Genomic DNA, 22,757 nt, shown 5'->3' on the forward strand with positions numbered 1-22,757 from the left:
ATGCCGAATTGAACTCTTAAGTTATTTCAGAAATATTCATAACTCTAATCAGCTATGTGATCTTTACTTTCTAACTTTTTTGGCTCCTCAGATATCACCAGTTAAGATTTTATGTTTCATCGTTCACTTTTTGTTTCAGGCCAAAATTGGTTCCACAGAACAGAAATTGAAGAACGTGGTGAAAAATTTCCAGGAACCTGGACATTAGTCTCGAGAGAAAACTCTTCGGTGATTCCACATCGTTTTTAAGATCTGCTCAAAATGCTCCAGAAATGATCTAAAATTGTAATCTAGTTTTTAATGTAAATTCGAATTTTATTTTATTAGTCTTTAGTTTTAATTATTCATGTATTTTTAAATTTGTAGTATTTTTTTACTGTAAAAACAAAGTTAATCTTTAAGGTGTAACTTATCTTTTTGTTCCCTTGAAAAATGCAGTGCAAAATTCCGGGAAGCTAATCATTCATCCTACTGCGATACAGTCGAAGGATTTCACATCTATATTAAGGTCTGTTCATAATACTCAAGAAGAGATTAAAAAATTGTAATTAGTAATCAATGTAAATTGGAATTCTATTTTTTCAGTACCTTTAATTTCAATTACATTTCTTTGATATTTCAACTATTTTTGACTCTGCAAAACCAAAATGTTTTTATTTTGGATGAAACAGAGCATTTGTAGTAAATCGATTTGTAAATGGCTGAAATTAAGATTAATGTTTGTCCTCGTTCGGAAATTGGAGCATCAGTGCGAATTGGACACTCTGCTAAGGCTTCTCATGGAAGACAATATCCTTTTTTAAAATTTTTCTTAAGAAATCTCAACTATTTTTCAATTGAGGTTGTGTTCTTATTCTTTTAAATGGTCTATTTTCTTTTGTAAATGTTAAATTTTCTGCATTTATTTACCTTCTTGCATTAAAACTTCTTTACTTTCATTATTTTGTAAATTCTTCTCATAGAAATGCAGGGAAACAGTCAGCTCTATTTTTTATAATTCATTTATTCGTGACAAATTGTCCTTTATAAAAGAAAAAAATTTAAAAATTTTCGAGTAGCCAAGTTGGTTGAAAACATGGTGTCAAGAATTCTTGACCTTAATAACAATAGTTACTTAAAATTTCCTCTTCACAATTTTTTTTCACGAAAATAAACTCATTATTACCTTCACAAATGTTCAACAAAAGACTGAGGTAAAAAGATAACCTGGAGAAAATTCAATTGACGTCAAGGAAGAGATTTTTCTCTAGACATCAGAAGAAAAGATGCCCTGATTTTTCCTGGTCTAGACACCATGCAGTAATTTTAGCGATTTAGGTAGCTGGGCTCTCTGCTCCGTTTTGCTCTACGACCAACGGCTTAGGAGATATTCGCATTTTTCTGTTTCCAAAGATTGATTCATTTTCATCATGATTAAAAATCGACCAGCACCAAAATTTTGAAAATTAAAATTGAGGCCAGAGTGCCCCAGACCCCATGGACCTATAGTGGGTGCAAAAGTAGTCTCAGGAGTACAGACGAGAGATTTGTCTCCAAAAGTTGGAGGAGAGATCCTGGGTTTCTGGAACAGATTCCCTGATGAACTCGGTTTTCCCTGCAAGCTGATCATTGACATTGATAGACAAAGAAGATATAAAGTATGGAGCGATCCTATTGGTTGAAATGGGTGGTTCCTATGGACTAAGGAAGAAAATGATGGACTAACATAGTGTCCCTTATGGGTTGCCATCAGTTAGTCTATTACCTACCCCCTCTGTCCATTACAACAACTTGCTTCCACCAGTAGGATTCCTCCACATCCCTTTTGTCTTCTTTGTCTATCAATTTTAACAATCAGCCTGCTGGTCCAGACACCATGGTTGAAAAGAGCTACTTAGAGAGCATCCTTTCTGAATGTTTACTTTACGGTGATTGCATTTACCAGAAGGGAACCAATGCGACTTAAAAAAATCGTGCGCCTTATTAGTCGACAAAAAATAAATGTCTTGAGTATCAAGTAGTTTTTGTTGTTCCACCAAAAAATCGTTAATTTCAAGGGAAAACAATTGAATACATTTCATAATTCCGCACCTATAATCTTGTTTAAAAAAGAAGTTGCACTATGTAGAAATACTGTGATCAAGCTAGTTCCTTTCTGCTGAATGGAACACACTTAAGGCTAAAGAAAAATCCATGAATCTAAAGGTATTTGGACTGAGATAAGCAGAAAGGAACCAACCCACATTTTGGAAAAAATTGAGTTACGAGTGGTTTTGAACTCAACCACTGCTCTACTATCTATCGCCGAAAATTCAAAGTTTTTGTTGGAGCAAATTTTGCAGAAATTGAACTTGAAGTTTATCTTTTACATTGAGTCTTATGCAGGAGCCAAACTTTAAACCTCTTTTTCTCGGTTCGGTCCCGATGTGGCTTGGTTCCTTTCTGTTTAACTCCGTCCAATTGTGATGTTTGTCCCTTTCAAGAGTCGAGTACTTTTCACTTTACACCTCTTATGCGGGAGGTAGTGACACAAAACCAAGCTCCTACTCATTACTTTCTAGCAAACATTTTAATTTATTTTCAAGCCCATTTCACATGGTTCAATTTATCATCAAATCTCTGACTCTCCTGGATGGAAATCAGGGTGTCCAGCAATTTTCCAAATAAAATTCCCTGATACTTCCCGGACAAGAATGACCAAAAAACCGGGAAAAAATTTAAAATTCTCTGACAGACAGAAAAAATAACTCCCTGACAAAAAGGGAAAGTATTCCTAATTTTCCGATACTGCAGAATTGATTAGACGTACGTAAAAATTATTTCATGATTTGGGAATATGAATATATAATGTAATAAATAGAGCAAAATATGTGGTGTCTAAACCTATACAAAATATGTTTGTCTCATTTTTAAAATTTTTAAGACGTCAGTAGTAATTCTGGTAAAAATTTTGGTATCGATTCCATTTTTCTGAGACTTGCTTTATCATCAATTTTCAACCGAAGAAATCAGTGTTTTTCAATTTCCCTGACATGCCAAATTTTTGCGGATTCCCTGACAGAAAAGAAAATTCCAACATTTTCCGGCCGCTAGACACCCTGGAAATTTTCCCTATGTATGAATTACTCAGTAAAAATTTTCATCCAATGAAGTTGAAGAAAAGCTAGAATGTGTCAAGCGGGCTTCAGCTAATAAACTTTCTCAGTCATTTGATCACAAGTTGCCTGGTTTAAAGGTCTATTACTGATGGTATGGTTGCTGTTTCAAGCAGGGTACGGGAGGTAGAACAGAAATCCAAGACTGGTAGACAGATCGTAGCAAAATAATTTATTATAAACAAGTAAGATAAGTAATAGTTCTTCAACAATATCTATTTTTGGTACGAACAGAGCAACCACAATTCATTGCGCTAAACCTGCAGACAGCAACTGTTTCTTACAGGGGATGGGAGGAAATTTGGAGGTTTAATACTGTGAAGAGTAAAATTTGAGTCCGGCTCAGCACATTTAAAAGTAATTTTACAAACTACACACAGACAACACTCATGTCTAACAACTGGATTAAAAATGTGTAATGGTGATAAGAAGTGAACAAATACAGAGTAGTTAAGTGTGAGACAGGTGAAAGAAAAAAAAATATTGTGTACAGACAGCTGTGGATTGAGGAATGTACGAATGGGTATATTCAAAAGCTAAAAGCGAATCCCGTAACCTTTTTTGAAAACTCAAGGGTACTATTGTAGCTGGGCGCGCGAGCATGTTTCCCGGTAAATAAAAAACACTTATAGAAATAGTTAATAAATAGAAGAGAGAATGATTAAAAACATGTGATCAATAAAAACCATGTGTGTGGTAAATGCTGTCCTACTGCTGAAAGTACAGTTGATGCGCAGACATGGACACGTACGGTGAAATGTACACCAACATCCTTAAAATCAAATTTACTCTAAGAGGAGGCGTGCTTCTGAATTGTGGCCTTCACTTTCTCTGCGTGTGCACCAGCAAAAACATCCACCTAAAATCAAAAACGAAGTTAAATAATTACTCATATATGAAAAGTATCAATCATACTACAGAGGGAGATTTTTATTCAATAAACTACTTTGTTCTCTTCCTATGACTGAGGTTAAAGCCTTTTTGTCTAACCGTCGCCATAACAGGCATGTAATATAAAAGTAGAGAAAATAAAAAAAGTAGTAATTGGTCTATATTCTATCGGGCAGTTGTCAAAAGTCTGAACATCTAAAAGTTAACACATTTAATCACTCTCTGATGATGAGAGCCAGCTTTTTCTCCAGAAATCCAGAAATTTCCCGGTCATGGGAATGGCATTTAGTACAGTTTACCACGAGAAGTTAGATTTTAGGGAGTTTCCAAAAACCTCGATATTACCTTGCCTTCCTCGCATTTATACACACTTGCAAGAGACATGACAAGGTAAGAATTTAGGCTTGAGCAGCAAAAAAGAAATTCGGTAAAATTATGATTTGAAAAGTGGAAAGTAGGAATGATAGAAGAGTGAACCAGAATCAACAGAAACACAAGGAATAGAACTTCAGAAACGTGATAGGGTGGACTGTGTTGAGAAATTGCACTCCTCAAGCTATTTTTTGATCACTAAATGCGTCAATACTTAGGAATCGGAATGAATTCAGGTTTCAGTATCAAAATTCTTGCAACAGTTTTTAAAATGGAATGAAAGTTGCTAATTTTAATGGTAGAGATTGAAAAATTTCAACAATTTAGCATAAAGGTACTTTCCAAAATTTAAAAATTGAAATAGAGGGCAACTGAGACAAACTCTGATTTAAAGGCGCCGCCTCCGATCGGGCTGAAAAAATTCATACGAACTCTTTGGATGAATTTATTTGACCCGTATTTTTTTGTTTTTTCCAACGCCCCCTAGAAACCCCCCAAAAAAATTCCGGAAAGTCTTGCTTTGAGCGCTCGAGTGTATATACGTAGTATAGCATCAATATCTTATCAGTCGGCGGTGGCTCTGCGGTAGCGCGCTTGCCCGGTGTTACAGCGGTCCCGGGTTCGAATCCCGGGCGCCGCGCCTACTTTTTACGACCGAATTTTATATTCTCACACATTTTCACATCGAATCCCATTTAATACAGTGGAACTTAAAACATCAATTAATTTACAACCATCATCAAACACAAATTGATCTACGATCAATAACTTCTTCAATTTGAAGTATAGATTTTTTTGGGAGGGGGGGGGGGGATACGCGCGCGATTATCTCGCCAATCACTGTACTTTTACATTAGCCGACGACCCGCTCCGCCCCCTCACATCAACATATTTCTCCCGATCACCCGTATGCGTCATGATTTTTCCCGTCATTATCCACAAAATCATGACGCATACGGGTAATCGGGAGAAATATGTTGATGTGAGGGGGCGGAGCGGGTCGTCGGCTAATGTAAAAGTACAGTGATTGGCGAGATAATCGCGCGCGTATCCCCCCCCCCCCTCCCAAAAAAATCTATACTTCAAATTGAAGAAGTTATTGATCGTAGATCAATTTGTGTTTGATGATGGTTGTAAATTAATTGATGTTTTAAGTTCCACTGTATTAAATGGGATTCGATGTGAAAATGTGTGAGAATATAAAATTCGGTCGTAAAAAGTAGGCGCGGCGCCCGGGATTCGAACCCGGGACCGCTGTAACACCGGGCAAGCGCGCTACCGCAGAGCCACCGCCGACTGATAAGATATTGATGCTATACTACGTATATACACTCGAGCGCTCAAAGCAAGACTTTCCGGAATTTTTTTGGGGGGTTTCTAGGGGGCGTTGGAAAAAACAAAAAAATACGGGTCAAATAAATTCATCCAAAGAGTTCGTATGAATTTTTTCAGCCCGATCGGAGGCGGCAGTAAGTGTAAACTAATTACAAACCTTGTTCTTGTTCTTCAAGAAGACGAAGGTAGGCATGGAGGTGATTTCATACTGAGCGGCTATTTCTTCACATTCGTCAACGTCGACCTTGAGGAATACAACGTTGGGGAATTCCTTTGTTAATTCCTGAGAACATAATAAAAAAAAAATATAAATCTCAAGGATTGGAAGTATATCCATTAGTATAATTTAAAATTGCTCAACGTAAACTCCTTTGTCTCTGTAACCTGGCTTGCCTGTATTGTCTGTGAAAAGCTTACCTTAAGATCCTGTAACATGCTTAGGACAGCCTTAGGATTGAACTGAGGGGCTGAGGAAAACTTTTTTTCTTTTTTTTGAAATTTCTTTCAATTATACTTTTTCTACTTACTTCTCTTTCAGTCCCTCTAGACCTATCTTTATTCTGTTCAAAACTTTAAAAGTGGTTTTTAAGTCAAAAATTCAAGGTGAAAAATTTTGAAGCTAATTAAATTCACAACTAGGCATTGACAAATCAAAATAAAGAGCCACTCGGAAGAGATAAATACAAACATGATACTTTTAAAAAGAGAAGATTTTCCATTTCCTAGAGATCAGTTCTACTGACTGTCATCAAAATTCAATTCGTTTTTCCCACACACACATAGACATGACATCCTCGACATGAAATACCTATGGTGGAATACAAGTAAAAACTTTCACTTGATAATTGACAGATCTAATGATAGAAGCTGTGACCCTTCCTCAACAAGTCATTTTTAACGATACAGATATCAGCAAGGCCAAACTCAGACAACAAGTACCAAGCTGACTGATGACCTCAACTGCCTGAGTGAAGGGTTCAAATAGGTATAAATATTTATTGAATCTAGTTGGATCTCACACAGCTATGGTGAAGCAAGCAAAAATTCGATTGAATCAAGAATATTCTTTCTGTCCATTGTTTAAGAGTTTAGACTCTGGATCAAAGAGACTTTTTTTCCAGTACGTAGGTGTATAAATTTTATCGTGTATAATGGTCCATTTTCGAATTTGTCGGTGTGCTCAAGTATAATGGTCCATTTCCAAATTTTTCGTTGCGCTCATCGCATTTTTGAGCTACTTTCCTCCTTGTTATTTTTGCTGTGACTAGAGTTTGCATCAGGCTCATTGCAGCGCCCACCATCCAACCGATGAATGGAGCATTTGCATGCAAATTTTTTAATGTCTCATCTGAAAGTGCTTAAAGAGCTAATTTCACAGTATTATTTATAATTTTTTTTTGATACGGCAAATAGCATGAAAATAGATTTCAAAGTGAGAAAATGCACCGCCTAGTGACGTCATCTGGCGGCATTTCCCATTTAAACACACGTATTTTTGCAGATTAGATCATTTTGTCATATTTTCCACACTAATTGTTCAATTCATGAACCAAGGGCATCCTCGTGTCCAGCTCACTCAGTCGTTCAGACTTAAATACGAAATTCATCAAATTTCAGACACCTGCAAATGCTCCATTAAACCCACCACTAAAATTGCGAGGTGGGTTATCTTTTAAAAGCCGAGGGGAGAGACGGGGGGGGGGGGGCTATCCGAAGAGGCCACGCGGACCCGCGCGGGTGTCCATCATCCCCAGGGCCGGGTGACGTCACGGCTCTGATTGGCCCATTTTTCGGGGCTCTAATCAACCGCAAAATTTCGAAATTGGTCTCGGGGTCTAACGAGGGCCGTGAAAGTAACAGCAAGGCCCCGACACATGGGAGTCGCTCGTCTTTCGGGCTTCATTAGAGCGCTTCGCCCCCGACCCCCCGGGTGTGGGGAGGGACCCCCGTCGCCGCGATTTCTGACCGGACGCCGCGCGTGCAAACGCAACAACCCCAACGCCCGATCTTCGGCCGACGGCCACTTCTAGAAATATTCCACCACTCGGACGTCACTAACTGTAACGGACGTTCAAGTAAATCCTGTATTTCCCATGCAAGGATTGATAATGTTCTCGGTATGAACCATTCGAGAGTTGCCAAATTTCCTTTGATAAAATGTTTATTTTTGAGGAAAATTAAGAATATTTTCTCTTGAAATTTTCAGACACTTTAGATCAAATTACAAACAAAATTATCTGAGAAATTGGTAGATGAATATTCAAAAATTTTCCTGCAAATTAATAATTTGCTACGGGAAATTTGACAACGCCTGAAGACTCATACGGCGTTTTTCCTTAGCACTGCGGCATAAAGGAACAATCTGTGCCCTCGATTAGAACTGGACATTGTAACAAAAACAATTGCCTACGCAGTACTTTACTTTTTATTATTGCCATTGTTACTTGAGGCAAACTTGAAAACAAAAATATTCCTCTTCCACACAGATTTTTTCTCTATTTTGATTTCAAACCTTGCAACTAAATCGAGAACTAACTCAGTGTCTGAAGTGGCCATGTTATCAATATATGAGCGAGGGTGATCAATCGATGCCGTAAAAATTATGACCAACTACTTAGGTATTTGAGTTTAACAGAGAAGAAAAGGCAGTGAATCAAAGAAAAAATTGAAAATGATGAAAGATATGGATACAAACCTCCAAGACTGGAGCAATCATTTTGCAAGGCCCGCACCATGTTGCGAAGAAATCAATGACGACTAATTTTGATTCGGCTTCGCTCAATTTGGTTTGAAGATCAGCCTGGAGACAAGGAAATAAAAAGAGGAGGATTTAAGATAAAAATATTTCATTCGCAAGAAGGGAAGCATAGGAAAATACATTGATGAAAAAAATAAACCACTTACTAACATTCCTCTTCCTCAAAATTTTTATTCCTCTATCTTCGTTCTTCATTTGTTCCTAACATGACTGAAAATTCCCAGGCGCTATTCAAGTAGGTATCAGAAAAAGTATTTTTCTCAATTTTTTTTCTTCTTTTTTTCGAAGGAATTTTATTTAAATCTTACGTGACTACTACAAGTATTTCCTTGTATCTATCTACATGGTTTAACATTAAAACTAAACAAATTGCATTAAATTTACGGGGTAACATTAGAAAACACAATTTCTCAATTGTTCATGTTTCTTCTTACTTTTAAACCTTTGATTTTCTCTTGATGTACTTAGAGGTTTCAGAATAAAACATTTCTTGAATTTTCTCTACAAATTTTCTGGAATTTTAGCATTAAAAACTTTGGACATGAATGTTTTACTGCAATTTCTTGTGAAAGGGGAACAATAAATATGATTTGTAAAAAAATGATTTGTTTTGTACAAAATTCGAATTGACAGAAAGCATTAGTGAAGTAAGAACCATTGAATTCTTCACAGGATGAGAAAAATTCAAGGTTCGAAAGTAAAATTTCTGACTTTTCCAGGGTTGCCACAGAATTTAGAAAATAAAATTCCCTGACACATTTTGGCGAAATTCCCTGACAATGAAGATGTGACGGATGGTTAAAAAGGCATCGTTGAAAATAGTTTTCAGAAAAAATTTGTTGTTCAAAACCTCAAACCCGAAATATTTTCAGACAAAATTTGTTGTTCAAAACCTCAACCCATTCTAGAAAGCAAATGAAGGTAATTTTACACCTGACATTTCCCGGTTCTCCCTGACTGTGGCAACCCTGCAGTTTTCAGGGACTAGTCATGTTTATCAATAGCTGGTGAGGCGGGGGGGGGGGGGGGGGGTTTAATGGTGATAGATGCAGGGCACTTCCCTCATCAAAATATCACTGACAGAAAAAGAGAGCTGGGGGAAACAGAATAATTTCTGAATGGACGAAAAGCATAATCAAGCTTGGATAAAGTGTGCGAGATAAGGATAAGAATACCTGCTTTCAGAAGAATTAAAAATAAAAATCCACTTGAGCTCAACTACAATAGTTCTCTATCACACCAACTCCTTGATAAACAAATAAGGGAATCGAATGATCGACACAGGGAAGTCTTGACTGCACACGGTGAAAGGGTCGTGGCTCCGTGAGTGGCGGACGAGAAGGAGAATAATAACCAGGCTCTGACAGCCTTCAGGGAGAGGATTAATTTTGGGAATGCAAACAGAATTCCCCCATGTTTAAAGAGCGCACACAAAAATGATAAATGAGGGGTATACAATGACAGTTGCAGTGTATTAATTAGAGAGAGGGGCATGTGAGTGCTTTTAAATGATTAATTTTCTAATCCATTAATCTAAATTGATGGGAAGGCAGGCATGGGCTCAGTCAAAGAAGCAGAGGAAATGATGAAATTAACACTTAACTACTCCTTGGGTAACTTGCTGTTTCCTGAGGAGTGGAAAATTTGATGGGAGCAGTTGAAATGGGATAAGCAGGGGGGGGGGGGGGGGGGGGGGGGGAGAACTGAATGAAGCTCATTACTCTATTTTTCTGCTTTATATGATTTGTAACATAGCGTACCAACAAGAAGCCTGCCTGAGAATTACCTACTTCTAATCATGATCTAATTGATGAAATTAGAAATGACTTAAACAGTATTAAGCTGTAGCAGTACGTTGGTCTTAATCATGGGCCTCAGCATGAAAGATTTGCTGAAATTATCTAAAATTTTATTTATTTCCGGACCATAATTATTATTGACATAGGTTGAGGGGGGGGGGGGGGGGGGGGCACGCCACGGGATCTAGACCCTCCCCTATGACCGGAAGATTTTCTATTAAAAAACGTCATTTTGACAAGATTTTCAAGAATTTTTTACATTCAAGACCAACCCTCATGCAAATGGGGGACTGAAGAGAAGACACCCCCCCCCCCCCCAATCAATGAAAAATTTCAGGTTCCACCACTGTTGATTACATTTGACAATGAAAGAGGTTTACACTTCATCTGATGTACAGAGTTGGATACTAGATTTCCAAACTGGAATTCCAAAAGTCGAACCTATTTGTCATAAAAATTGAATGAACTAAATCAATCAATCAACTTTTTATGCAAATAATAGCACTGTCATATTGAAGTTCTGACAAGCATAGTTCAGGAGACAAATACCAGATACTGTAGGCATCAATAACTGAAGTAAAAAAATGCCCGACTCAGATCGCGAGTTCATAAGTAGGTCTATGAAAGGAAACCTCACTTCAGTTTCTGAGTATTAACATTTTAAAGGATTTTTTGGCACTGATTCTAAAAAAATCGCACAAAATTGCAAGAAAACATTTTGATACATTCCCCTTGACAAAAATAAAATATAAAATGAGATTTTTAAACAATGCAATTGAGCTATACATTTTTGGCATTCAGCCTACGATAAATTGTAAACCATAGGAACATTCACACATTAAAAATATGGTGCACTTGAAGGGAAAAGCTGAGAAAGTTGTTGTTAAAAGAGATGTTTCCCAGCAAAAAACAGAGTAGGAAATGCGCTATGTCCAGCACAATGATTTACTCTTTTAAAGCACTGTACACAGAAAATGGGGCTTTCACTTCAGCAGCAATTATTGATCATAAAAAAACCTGAACAAATTTAAGTAAATGTAAATTGATGAGCCATCCTACAGTGGATGATTCCTTTGGAAGAACCATTGTAGTGTCACAAGATTCCTAATAGAGTTACTCTCGACAACTCATCCAAAAAAATTCCTGCCTCTCTTTAATTGCTCACTAATATACCCAGTGCTCTTCGTAAGTACAATATAACTAATGTCAAATATGACCGGGGGTGCAAATTTTTCTGGACCAAATTGCAGGCATGCCTTAAAAAGATTATTTTTTTAAAGGTTTCCAGGTTAAAGCAGTGTGTTGTGTTAACCTGTTTTTCGCAAAACCTTGCGTGTTACAGAAAATTTTAAAGGTCAGGTACAATTTGCACCCCTGAATATGGCTATATTAGTTTGCTTATGAAAATGTCCCTAAGAATTTGTTTTAATCGTGCACAATCACTTTGTCGCCCTTATCAATCTTTGATCACTGATAAGCGGCAGCAGCGCTAGCACCTAGAAACGGAGAGAGGAAATGACAACTTGTTTGAAAAGAGCTCAAGCATCATTTTTCTTGCATTACTGAGCAGAAATCTGAGTTAGAAAAATGAAATCACACAGTCATGAAAGGTTTGACAGGAATGATTAAAGTTGAGTTAAAAATAGAGTCGCAAACTTATCACACCATGGCTATCAAGATCTGATTGCTCAGAATCCAAAATTAAATTTTGAGCGGACCAATGAGAAAATTTTGAGCAATAATAGGAATGTGCTAGGTGGATGCCTAACTACAAGGAGAGCGCGGGCTTCGTCTTGATACATGTTATTAATGATATGAGAGATGCGCGATGATGTAAAAAAAGGAAATATCTCCCACTATGAATTAAAGGATAGAGCCAGCGAGGGAAGTTACCGATTTTGGGGAGCACTTTCATTAAAAATAAGGCTACAGAGGATTCTCAAGAGATAAGAGAGAGAGATATGCCAGCCACTAGACCATGAAAGTAAAACTTGACAAAATGATCAAATCTGGGGAGCTTTGATCAATATGTTATGGTAATACGGGTGTGGTACAGAATCAAGAAGAGACGAACTTAAATACTAGAGTGAAGAAAAGATAGGCAATGGCTCAAGGGCAGAAGAAGCAAATGCTCCACAAAACACATGCCCTCAGGCCAGAACCTACTTCTCAGATTCTTGGAAAGGCTGAGGCATATGATTGCTATCAGCCATCAGATCTGGTCCAACGGGCGAAATGTGCCAGTAGCCGCGGAATTTGGCTAATAAAACGCGAATTAGATACAGAGAGAACGATATACGAAAGATTATGTAATGAAATAGCCATGTGAAAAGATAAGAGGTCTGGCTGTGAAACACACCCCCAATGGGTAAAGGGTTGAGTACAGGAAGTGACACACTAAAGTAACACAGTGCTTGTGAGGTACAATCGAAACACTTGATAAACGGAAACACTGATAGTTGCGTAAAGAACAGTAAGACGAAAACTAAAGAGAAAATGGTACTCACGGAGTCTTTCACTTGGTAAACCATGTTTGAGTTTGATTACGGGCCGGCTGAGACACGCTAGTTGACACAACTGAAAGAGAAAATTCACAAGTTTAGAGGATGAAAAGGACGAATGTTACAATATCAAAAGGGTTTCCGAAACTGGTACGACTCTTCTAGTTAGAATAAGAAGGATATCTGAGTGGAAATGATAACTTACGAGATGCTTGCGGTTTCAGCACGCAGAAGGTTACTTGATAAAGCGAAACAGGCAGCTTTTACCTTCGGAAATGTCGATTGCAGATTGGACTGGAGTGTTCCACTGGTGACGTAACGACCCCATCGTGAGTCAACGGTTTTCCTTGACGCGCAGCTCGGAACAGCTGTTGCCAAATCTACTTAATAAAACATGTTCAAGAATTCATGCCCGGAGGTAAAGCGTTCAATTTGGTGACCACTATATTGATTCATGGCACGCACATTTCGAATTACTCAGGCGAAAAGAACGATTATTTATTCTTCAATTTTTTTCACAATACGCACTGTTGCGCCTGAATTTATCTTGTTCTAGTTCAGGGTGCGCATTTTGCTGCCCTCTTGCAAAAGAACACCAACTGATTATGATGCCCAGTTTGACACCATTGAGAATCCTCGGACATTCCTCCACTTACTCATTATGAGGCGTCTATGCGTCCATCCTTCAGCAATTTCATTCATCCCCCCCCCCCCCCCCCCCTTATACTTCAGCAGATAAAGGAGGGGTATCGAAAAGGGTCATTTTTGGGCCCAGTCTGAATTTCCTCCAACGATTTTTTTTTGCTCATAAATGGTCTATATTTTACGGAGTGCATATCCTGATCTGATCATTTTCGGTTTCCTTTAGCATACCTAGAAATGAAGACCGATTTTGGCGAAAAATGCGCGTTTATTCCAAGTTTGCGGTCGAATTCCGAATAATGCGATTTTTCGTCGAATTAGGGCTTTAGACCTATGTTTAGGCCAGAATTGGCCTAAAAGAAACCGAAAATGACTAAATAATTATACATTCCGAAATTATGGACCTTCAATGAGCAAAAAAAATCATTGAGTTGAGGGAAGCTCAGCTGAGGTGGTTCCAAAAACGGCCTTTAGCGATACCCTTCCTTTTCGAGAGAGAGATCCTTTGATCCTAACGTCTACCTAGCCCCGCCGCGGGTGAATTTTAATTTATAGCTCGTATCTTTCATTTTTTGGAAGATAATTGTGTCCTTCGCAAGTAATTCATTGAAACCCTCGAGTCGCGTATTGCTTGATAAAATTCTTACAACTTGAACAACGCCTAGCAGGTAGGTTAGTGAGAAAATGTGATCACGTAACAATCTTTTGTTGCGAGATACTCTGAGAACAGATTTTCCACGTCGCACGAAGATATAGCATTTAAGATAGCGAGAGGAACAATGACACAAGAGGGGAATAATTAAAAATACTTACTTAATGCGATTAAATTGCGAGAGGAATGGCAAGGTGCCAGAAAGCGGGAAAAAACACCTACAGGCTGTGATTAGGTTGCACACAAAAATCCAAACCGGGCGCTCGGCGACAGGTTGGAATCAATCTTGACTAATTTCCGTATTCAACCATCAAAGAGCCGGATTCTCACTCTTTTTCGGTAATATTCTCAAATAGGAAAATTAATTTCGTTTAAAATGCTGGAATTAATCAAAAGTGCTGTTTTAAATGTAATTGCGCATGATCGGGTGATCACGAATCGGTTGGCACTGCTGGAACGCTGCAGGGAATGTTCGAGCGCGGGAAATTTTGAAATCAGATGGAACCCGAGGAGGTGCGCTACTCGCTACAAATTTAACAGCTGATTGCGAAACATACAAAAAAATGTGACCAAGATTACATTTTATATTATCAGTTCTAAGACGATAATTGTTTCATTTTCTCTTGATTATCGATGACAAGAGAGATTATGGTGAATCTACCTGTGAGAATGGATTTTAATTAGTTCTAAGATGGAAATGATTCCAAGCATTTGTCGGTGATTACCTGATAACCTAGATCTCCAAACTGATTAAGCAGTGAGTTGTGACATATTTCATGCGATACTTCATTCTAAAGCTGTGAAATGTTGTAAAGGTTTTATGAGACTTACAAATGAAACATCGTAAATGTTTTTGCCTGTAGCTACAATAATGGTTGTAGTTTTGAGGTTCTCTCTGGAAGTTGATGCAGAACTGTTGGGGTCCCCAAATGATGCAGCCAAAATATGCTGGAGCAATAAGGAAATCTCCGTCGACAAGACGAGGATACCTTTGATTGTTTATTACCTAAAATCTTGCGCGGACACATTGTCCCTCCTGCATTCACCTTGCAAGAGAGAACTAAGTGCAATATTATCACGGAAAATTCATGATGCAATTCCTGCAATCAACAAGGCATATTACGAAGGAAACGTTGATTATTCTTTTGTTCATGATTTGCACAAACTACACGGAAGCAACCAATGCCTCCGGACTCAAGACCCGATGTCGTTGGGCAAGGTGAGGAGAAAGCGAAGCTGGATAAAAATTAGAAACCCAAGATCAGCGCGGAAACGTGTGATGCCTTTGATTATTCGAGCTAATCAGACGGAAAAGGAGGAGGCATGTAATACTTTAATTGTCTCCCCGAGCTCAGGTAAGTAAGTCTGGATAATGCTAACTTAGGTGACTTAATCGTCAATTAAAGATAAATTTTAAAAAGCTGTACAAAATGTGTAAAATTCAAAATGACCAGGAGTTAAGAATACAGCTTGGCTGTGACGACCCTAAGAATTTTTTTTTCTTTTAAACCCTACAAGTAAAATTTTTATCAAGGGGTGCAGAATGTTCTCGATCACACGATCATGATCGTGTGGCGAATGGGTTGGAATGCTGTGGAGGGCTATGAAAATTGGGGAAGGCTGTAAAAATTAGGAAAGACTTTTTTTCCCCCTTGTTTTTGGGGAAAAAGCAGGGAAGCGCATTGTTATTTGTGTTCGATGCCTTTCAAGCGTGCTGCTTTTGGGGAAGGAAACTATCAAGCAACTTTTTTTATTTGCCGGAAGTCTTACATGTGCCCTTCTTGTGGAGAAAGATACATTTAAGCGCGCTGCCTTTAGGGAAGGAAACTTTTAAGCGTGTCGCTTTTGGGGAAGGAAGCTGTTAAGCGCGTTGCTCTATGTAGAGGCTCAATCATAGCAAAACAACATATTTTGGAGAAGGCAAATTATAAATTGGGGAAGGCTCGGAACTTTCTACACCCCTGTTCTTATCCTCTTCTCACCCGGCAAGGGTAGCTGTGGAAACATTGTTACAATGTTACTGAAATGAGTAGCGTTAAGACGAGATTTTTGTTACCATCACCCTTACAATACAAGTTCACACAAAATTAATCCATAGGGTCTAATCTCCCCTTTTGCTAAAAATAAAAAATAAAGGGGGAAAACATTTTTAGAAATTTTTATTAGACTGAAAGCAGGATTTCCCTGTACCTTTACCGAGGTATTACGTTACTTTTCCATCTGATTATTTTTGCAGGAAGAAGAATTAGGAAGAAAGTGCCGCTACCATACTTAGACAATGTTGAAAAACCGAAAAGAATCGCTGTCCCATTTGTCTCTAAGCCACTGTACGATCTCACCGACTCGGATGCAAGGAGTTTACTTGTAAAATACTACATAACAGGCGTGAAGTGCCTATCGTTGTCTTCAGAGCATAATCAAGACATTTTAGTTTTTAACCGAAATTTTTACATTTGGCTACTGAAATGTGTGAGTGATCATATTTTAAAAAGGTCTTTAATTCTCGATCATAGATGGTTGCATTCTTTATTCTTTAAGTAAAGTAAAGTTACGCTGGCTGGTGCTTTCATAGCAATAATTTTCTTCTTTATTTCTAAAACCTAGCAGAGATGAAAAAAAATAAAAAAACGGTTAAAACTTTGAGGCCTATTTCAAAAATATTCGGCAGCAGCTACTACTTGTTCTAAGAACCTAAAATTCATGAAGAGGTTGTGATTGACTGTAACTTGCACGGATGAAAAAAATCTGAGGCAATTTTTTTCGGAAGGGGAGGGAGATTGGTTTACATGAGAAAAATAACAAATTATATGTACCTTACTTGACAGTTGGAGCTCACTATGCTGAGAAGAAGTGATTTTTTATTCCGGTACTAAGTAATTAATAGTCTTTTATAATCAGAATAAAAAATCGAGCCTCGGCAGGGATATTAATCAAAAAGAGGGAAGAATCTTCTGAGATTTTCACTTATATCTTTCATTAGAATAGGTTTAAAAAGGTGGTTGATAACTAACACCGCTTAAGTACCTATTCCCTAATTGACTCTATTTTTTAGGTCCTCCCAAGAATTGAACAGGACAGTCAACTGTATCCAGCGTTTGGCGGAGTCTTCAAAATTCTGGAGACCATTCATGATAAAGGTTAGCGTGATTAACATTCATAAAAAAAAAGAGTGAATCTGAAATAATTATTGAAATTCCCGCGTGAGTATTACCTAATTAAATTGAATTCAACAAATAGTATACCTCTACTAATTGGGCCTTTTCAGAAGGAACCTGTAGATTCAGGGGATGAATTTTATTTAAACCTAAGTCGTGTGAAAGCTGGCTCTGGGCTAGTTCTGTACTTAAACCCTTTGATGAATGAAATAGGGGCGTACATTTTTCTGATTACTGGCTTAATTTCACATTTGAGTTGAATACCGACTCAAAAATCAGTACATGCACTTCAAAATTTGTGCATTACTTTATGTTCCTTCGATTCATTTCTTAGATTGTTCACTAAATGGAATTTTCCTGGGTTCTGGCAGGAAAAACTAAATTTTTCAACTTCATACAAGGTAAGAATAATTTTTAAGATAAATAAAATGTGGTAGAATTCGTCATTAGCTGTTTTCGCCTTCAATCATCAATTTTTTTGTCTATTCTTGGCAGGATTGATTGATTTAGAGCGCGAGATCGAGAGTGACATTGGAAATGAGATATGTGTTCAGCCATCCTTGCTCCACAGAACTGAGAAGCTAGCACACTCGGAGGCAACCTCAAAACGAAGTGGGAAAGTGGCGATTGCAAGTTCTTCGTTCTGTATAATCATCACTCTCGTTCTGACGACATTCCTTTTCCTGACATGGCTCCTTATTGTTTTCCTGTTTCTATTCTGTCGGTGCTGTCGCTACCACCGGATGAAAAGGTTACTATCTTGTCTATCTCTACTTTCAACATTACACATTGTTAGATTCTCACTTAAGTGGTTACCCAAGTAGCATAATGAAAATATTTTATGAAAAAAAAAAATAAAAAAAAATGAAACAAATTTAGAAAATAAAGAAAAAGTAGCTAACATTATGGGAAGTAGACAGACAATTGAGAGTGAGTTCACTATTTACCAAAGAAAATAGGTCTATTTCCTGTCTACAAAATGGATCTATTTTCCGTCTAGAAAATTGATAGGGCTAATTTCCTTAAGAGAAAATATCCAAAAACCAGTGGGAAAATAGAGAAAAATTGGATATTTTCTGCATGTATTTCTTAGAGATTTAAAATCTAGAAAACAGATAGAAAAAACACAGAATGTAGACAACAAAATTGTTTGTTTTCCTTGTATTTAGTGTCCGGAACATAGACAGAAAATAGAAGTTTTTTAATAATTTTCTTACTTCTATTTGATACATCTATTTTCTTTCCATTTCTCTCTATTTTACTTTTCTGTCTAGAAAATAGACAATTTCTAAATTAAAGCTAGACAGAAAATAGAACCCCATGTACTTGGGTAAGTTTTGCTGAAGTACAGGATCTAAGACTACAGGCAAAAAGCATTCTGAAAGATGTCTAATGATTTTCTGCTATACATCCAGCATCACTTCATTGACATTCATTAAAAAAAACTATTACTGTCGTCTACAGTAAATTCAAACTTGTAAAAGTATTCAAGAAAAAGTATTTTGTATTTGTTCGAGGCTTACAGTTATGAAGAGTAGTTTTGGGGAGAAGCAGGAGGATATCTTACTTCCTTACGTTTGGAAATTAAAATTGTCAGATCATAATGTAATTTCTTGCTCTCAGTTGGAACAAAAATGACTCAAACTGGTTGGGACTTACTTGCGGGATACTACATATTATTTTCTGTACACAATTCTAATTCCAATTCATTTCCTCAACTTGACAAAAAATACTCTTTTGAAAACTTGACCTCTGGAGATGGTTGTAAGTAAGTAGCGAACAATGAATTAAACCGCACCTGTAAGTATAAAAATCATCAAATCCATAAAAAATACGACAAAGGATGAATAATATTTTTTGTGCGTATATTAAAAAAAAAAAAAAAAAATTTGCACTCTTTAATGAATGGCAAAAATGCCGAAAGAGGTCTCTAACTTGAACTCCCACCAATGCAGGATGAAACTGAAGATTCTTAAAGAAATGATGAAATTAATAATGATCATAATCCCGGAAAATTTTTCAATCGGTCAGATCAAACACTAGGAAAATTGGATTACAAATTGCAATAAGGAGCCACTATTTCTGGCTCATTTTAGAAAAAACACGTATGCCATTGATTTCCTTGTGCAGACAGGTGCTTTTATGGAAGATCCAGAAATAGTGGTTTCTTATTGCAAAATGTAATCCAATTATAGAAGCACACATTACAAAACAGATTCCAAGTTCAGTTTAAAGATATAGCAATGTTGTTTACAGGGACAGTGAGACAGATGCAAATAATAGCTGCTCGAAAGAACAACTTCTTCAAGACGAGTTAACGATCGAGGACAACTCACGAATAGGGGCAAAGATCTGCAAAAACGAGCCAAAGCCGCTTACAAATGAAATTCGTCCAGTTTCAACGGAATTCCAGCCCTTGATAACATCAACTCCTGACAGGGATTTAAAGAGGTGCGCTGAGAGGGGAGTGACAAAATGTCCATTTCAGAACAGATGTCAGAGGATCACTCCGTTGAGTCCCATTCCTAGCGAAGAGAGAGATAAGGAAAAGCCAAAGAACACCGGATTTTCCAAATTCTTAGCACCGATTAAAAGAGAAAAAGAGGAGCCTTTGGTCTTGACAGACCAGAGGAATGACAATAAAGAATGCAAGCTAGTTTCAGTGATTACAAACACAGATGAAAATCCCTCCCATAGCTCAAGGAACGACGAAACATTCCCATGCTCCAATGACATGCCCAAATGGCAATGCAGCAAGAGGAAAAGCAAGTGGCAGTGCTCACAAGAGAAGAAGTTGCCTGGAGGAGGCATAAGTGAAACAACAATCAAGGTCTTCCCAAAAGACGTCAAGCTCGATCACGGATCAACAATGCAGACAGGGTAAACTAACCGTAATTTCCTTTCTTTCTCACATTGGAAGCAATAGATTCTTTTTACTGTACTGTAGTGTTAGAGGAACTTCAAAATTGCTTCTAACAAATCTTTGCGATAAAAAATTGAGTTTTTTTTTAACGACGACAAAGCAAAGGTGGTATGGTATGGGCATGTGCAGAGAATGGCTTATACCAGGTTGCCGAAGAAGGTGTTGGAGTGGGAGTGGGTCCCCCCAGGTAGGCGATGGAGAGGGCGTCCAGCCAAACGGTGGGTAGAGGGCATCCGTCAAGAGATGGAGGGATGTCAGCTTCCGGAGGATCTCTACCATGACAGATTCCTGTGGGGAATAGGCCTCGCAGAGCGCCCTAGCGCGCTGTAAAAGCGGCTTATACATACAAAACTTTGAGAATTTAAAAAATTTACTGATTAATCCTGAAATTTTCGAGGTTTAAGGACTTAAATTTCCTGCTTTTTTCCGGAGTTTCAAAAGGATTTGAATATGAAAATTCTCCTCTCGAAAAATTATCAGCACCAAGTTCCCTTGAAATTGAACGAATGCAGTGTGAAACTTGAAGACAGAATCTACTTCTCACGATCATACATTGCAATTTAAGTTATGGAAGGACAATAACAGGGTGAGAATTTCCTGCAATGGAGCTGATACAATGAGAGTAAGTTAATCAGGGCATATTGACAACAACAAAAATTCAGATTCAATAGCAAAATTTTCAAATTTAACTTGTTTTTAACAATGATGTAGAATTTCTTGACTTTCAAAAGCTTATCTCTATCTACAGTGTCAGAAATAGTGTAATTCTTTACTAAAGATAGATAATATCCTCAGTTATGATGACATGGTAAAAGACAATAAATTTTGACGAGATTTTTTTTTTAAATTATGATCATTCATTAAAACATATTTACATTCTACAGTAGATTTTATAGCTTTATTACTTTTCATCCTAAATTTATTTGTATCGAATTTTGTAAAGAACCTTCTACACTCATTACAGCCGCAACTAATTTTTGATCACTGTCAGGAGCTGTCCATTCAAACGGAAAAAACAAGGTGCAGAAGCTACAAAGGAGCCTTGTAAAGTGCAACCAGACCGTGCAAAAAAGGGAACTTCAAATTCCTCTATCTCAAGAAAAACTTCAACTGGGTCAGTCAAATCAGACGTGATCAATGTTGATTCCAATTACAAGTGCAAGGTACTGGTAGAAATGAGATCATCCTCTTAAATCTCCAATAAGGATTTTAAACGTTAATTTTTCACAGAGGAAATAACTCCTTAGCTTCCCTAGTGCACATCCATTAAAACATAAGATTTTAAGAGAAAAAAATTCAACCATGTATTCAAACCTTGTCGAAAAGTCTATTGAAAAAAAAACTTGAAGTTCTAAAATGAAGTATCTAAAAAACATGATGAACTCCCCTTATTGAAGCTTTCAATTCACAGTTTCCAATAGAGACTTTGCAGGTGTCTGAAATTTGATGAATTTCGTGTTTAAGTGGAGACTATTGAGTGAACTGAACACGAGGAAACCCTTGGTTCATGAATTGAACGATTATTGGAGAAGATATGACGAAATGATCTAATCTGCCAAAATACATGTGTTTAAATAGGAAATGCCGCCAGATGATGTCACTAGGCAGTGCATTTTCTCACTTTTAACTCTATTTTTATACTATTTCCTATTTAAGAAAAAAATTATAAAAACTACTGTGAAATCAGCTCTTTAAGCACTTTTGATGAAGCAATAAAAAATTTGCATGCAAATTCTCCATTCATTTCCAGATTAAATTTGTCGGCGCACCACCAAAATGTGAACAATGTAGTGACAATTTGTACAATGATGTCATGAACATGTTAAGTGTCTACGAAGGAGAGTCAACAATGGAATCAGCAACTGATACATCAGAGGAATCAGTAACTTCAGAGACAGAGCCAGAGAACCAGGTGACCGAATCTTCCAAGACCAAAAGTGGAAACAATTCAGGGAAAGAAGGCAAAGAGCTAAAAATGGTCCCGGATAAATGAGAAGGTACAGGCAACAATGCAAAAGAAAAATGTGCTAAAAAAATCAACATGAAAAATAAAGATTTTCACTTTGGTTGTAGAAGAGGAAATGATTCGAGATGGAAACTTAGAATTGTTAGGTGATAATCTGAACCAAAATGAATTTACTGCTTAAAAACACTTGTCAAAGTTTCTTGTGAGAGAGACATTATTCTAAACTTTTGTGGTGACACAATTAAGATAAAGACTCATGTTAATTTAAGGTACTTGTTACAATGTTTCACTTCAAAACCAACCCATTTACAATAAATCATGATTATTTTTCTGTGGTGTTTTCATATTACTTGCGGGATAAACGTGCAAAGTTGGATTCATCAATAGAATAAGTTTAAAAACTTCTTTCTTTGACCGAATGTTTCAAGGTTTACAACACTTCAACTTCATTCGACTGGTGAAAAATCTGAACTCTCTCTTGTACAACAGTAGTTTTCCTTCTTTTTTCTTTCTTTTTTTTCTTTTCTTGAAATGTCCTTCATGTTCTTGATCAATACAGAGGAAAAATCTTGGAGTGCTTGCTTATTCAACTGATCAGTATTATTTAAACAAACCAGTTTTTGGTGATA

General features: G+C 37.2%; 3 protein-coding genes across 4 annotated transcripts in view; 2 read left to right on the forward strand and 1 right to left on the reverse strand.

Annotated features, from left to right (window-relative positions):
* Nucleotides 1–3,743, forward strand: part of LOC109033323 (kinetochore protein NDC80 homolog) — a 21,019-nt gene extending 17,276 nt beyond the window's left edge. The window contains exon 14 of the mRNA XM_019045899.2: nt 140–3,743. Coding sequence (XP_018901444.2) covers nt 140–208 — 69 coding nt within the window. The 3' untranslated portion in view covers nt 209–3,743. The remainder of the gene's footprint in view (nt 1–139) is intronic.
* Nucleotides 3,286–13,145, reverse strand: Trx2 (Thioredoxin 2). Its single transcript, XM_019045913.2, has 5 exons — nt 12,996–13,145; nt 12,797–12,866; nt 8,428–8,532; nt 5,890–6,015; nt 3,286–3,993 (listed from the first exon to the last, which is right to left on the reverse strand). Exons 2-5 carry the CDS (start codon nt 12,818–12,820, stop codon nt 3,925–3,927), a joined length of 324 nt encoding a protein of 107 aa, XP_018901458.1. The 5' UTR covers nt 12,821–12,866; nt 12,996–13,145; the 3' UTR covers nt 3,286–3,924.
* A 1,104-nt stretch (nt 13,146–14,249) lies between these two features.
* LOC109033322 (uncharacterized) lies at nt 14,250–22,668 on the forward strand. Of its 2 annotated transcripts, XM_019045897.2 has the most exons (7): nt 14,250–15,439; nt 16,321–16,553; nt 17,137–17,221; nt 17,735–17,990; nt 19,496–20,119; nt 21,154–21,325; nt 21,913–22,668. In XM_019045897.2, the coding sequence occupies exons 1-7, from the start codon at nt 14,932–14,934 to the stop codon at nt 22,153–22,155; spliced, it is 2,121 nt and encodes a 706-aa protein (XP_018901442.2). In that variant the 5' UTR covers nt 14,250–14,931; the 3' UTR covers nt 22,156–22,668. The 2 variants fall into 2 exon arrangements, with proteins under 2 accessions (XP_018901442.2, XP_018901443.2); XM_019045898.2 differs by lacking the exon at nt 21,913–22,668 and having other exon boundaries at nt 21,127–21,292.
* The last annotated feature ends 89 nt before the right edge of the window (nt 22,669–22,757 follow it).

This window comes from Bemisia tabaci, chromosome 10, assembly GCF_918797505.1.
Source record: "Bemisia tabaci chromosome 10, PGI_BMITA_v3".
NCBI lineage: Eukaryota > Metazoa > Arthropoda > Insecta > Hemiptera > Aleyrodidae > Bemisia > Bemisia tabaci.

Excerpts from the sequence above, each read along its gene's own strand:
- Trx2 (XM_019045913.2), bottom strand. The coding sequence starts at position 12,820 with ATGGTTTACCAAGTGAAAGACTCC. Across the intron at positions 8,533-12,796 it reads TTTACCAAGTGAAAGACTCC|GCTGATCTTCAAACCAAATT; the intron begins GTGAGTACCATT and ends CCTTGTCTCCAG. Across the intron at positions 3,994-5,889 it reads TCTTGAAGAACAAGAACAAG|GTGGATGTTTTTGCTGGTGC; the intron begins GTTTGTAATTAG and ends TTTTGATTTTAG.
- LOC109033322 (XM_019045897.2), top strand. The coding sequence starts at position 14,932 with ATGTTTTTGCCTGTAGCTACAATAATGGTTGTAGTTTTGAGGTTCTCT. Across the intron at positions 15,440-16,320 it reads AATTGTCTCCCCGAGCTCAG|GAAGAAGAATTAGGAAGAAA; the intron begins GTAAGTAAGTCT and ends TTATTTTTGCAG. Across the intron at positions 17,991-19,495 it reads CGCTACCACCGGATGAAAAG|GGACAGTGAGACAGATGCAA; the intron begins GTTACTATCTTG and ends TGTTGTTTACAG.